The sequence below is a fragment of the Buceros rhinoceros genome, unplaced genomic scaffold, assembly GCF_000710305.1.
Source record: "Buceros rhinoceros silvestris isolate BGI_N320 unplaced genomic scaffold, ASM71030v1 scaffold35942, whole genome shotgun sequence".
Classification (NCBI taxonomy): Eukaryota; Metazoa; Chordata; class Aves; order Bucerotiformes; family Bucerotidae; genus Buceros; species Buceros rhinoceros.
The window spans coordinates 428-863 of NW_010398897.1; the positions used below are offsets into that span (position 1 = coordinate 428).

A 436-nucleotide genomic window follows, 5' to 3' on the forward strand; every position below is an offset into this window, starting at 1 on the left:
GGCTGCCACTGCTGTCCTCAGCCCTGCTGTGGCCACCCCTGCTGGGACCTCGAAGGATGTGGGGACAAACACTGACCCAGAGAGCAGCCCAGGAGCCTGGGGCCAGGCAAGCACCCCTGCGACACCGATCAGCCCCACCAACCCCACCTCCATGAAGCAGGCACTGGAGGAGGAGGACATCAGGAACATCATCGGTGAGTGCCCGCAGGTCTGCGAAGTGCAACACACCTGGACTTGGTCACGGGCGATGGGTGGGAGGTGTGGTGGAGATGGTGGCTGGGCAGCACCTTACTGGGGCACCAGTGTGACTTGCTTGTTAACTCGAACCTACTGTAGTCTCCTCCCGTTCGAGGGGCTGGGCAAGGTCTCCCTGGAGGTGACCCCAAGACAGACAGCAGCCTCAGCTGAGGAACGTGGCTGGGGCCGGGGGAGGTGG

At 63.5% G+C, this 436-nt stretch overlaps 1 protein-coding gene across 1 annotated transcript in view; it reads left to right on the forward strand.

Annotated features, from left to right (window-relative positions):
• Positions 1–151: 151 nt before the first annotated feature.
• The window catches only part of LOC104489151 (olfactomedin-like protein 2B), a 2,426-nt gene continuing 2,141 nt past the window's right edge, over positions 152–436 (forward strand). The window contains exon 1 of the mRNA XM_010131279.1: positions 152–194. Within this exon, the coding sequence (XP_010129581.1) occupies positions 152–194 (43 nt within the window). The remainder of the gene's footprint in view (positions 195–436) is intronic.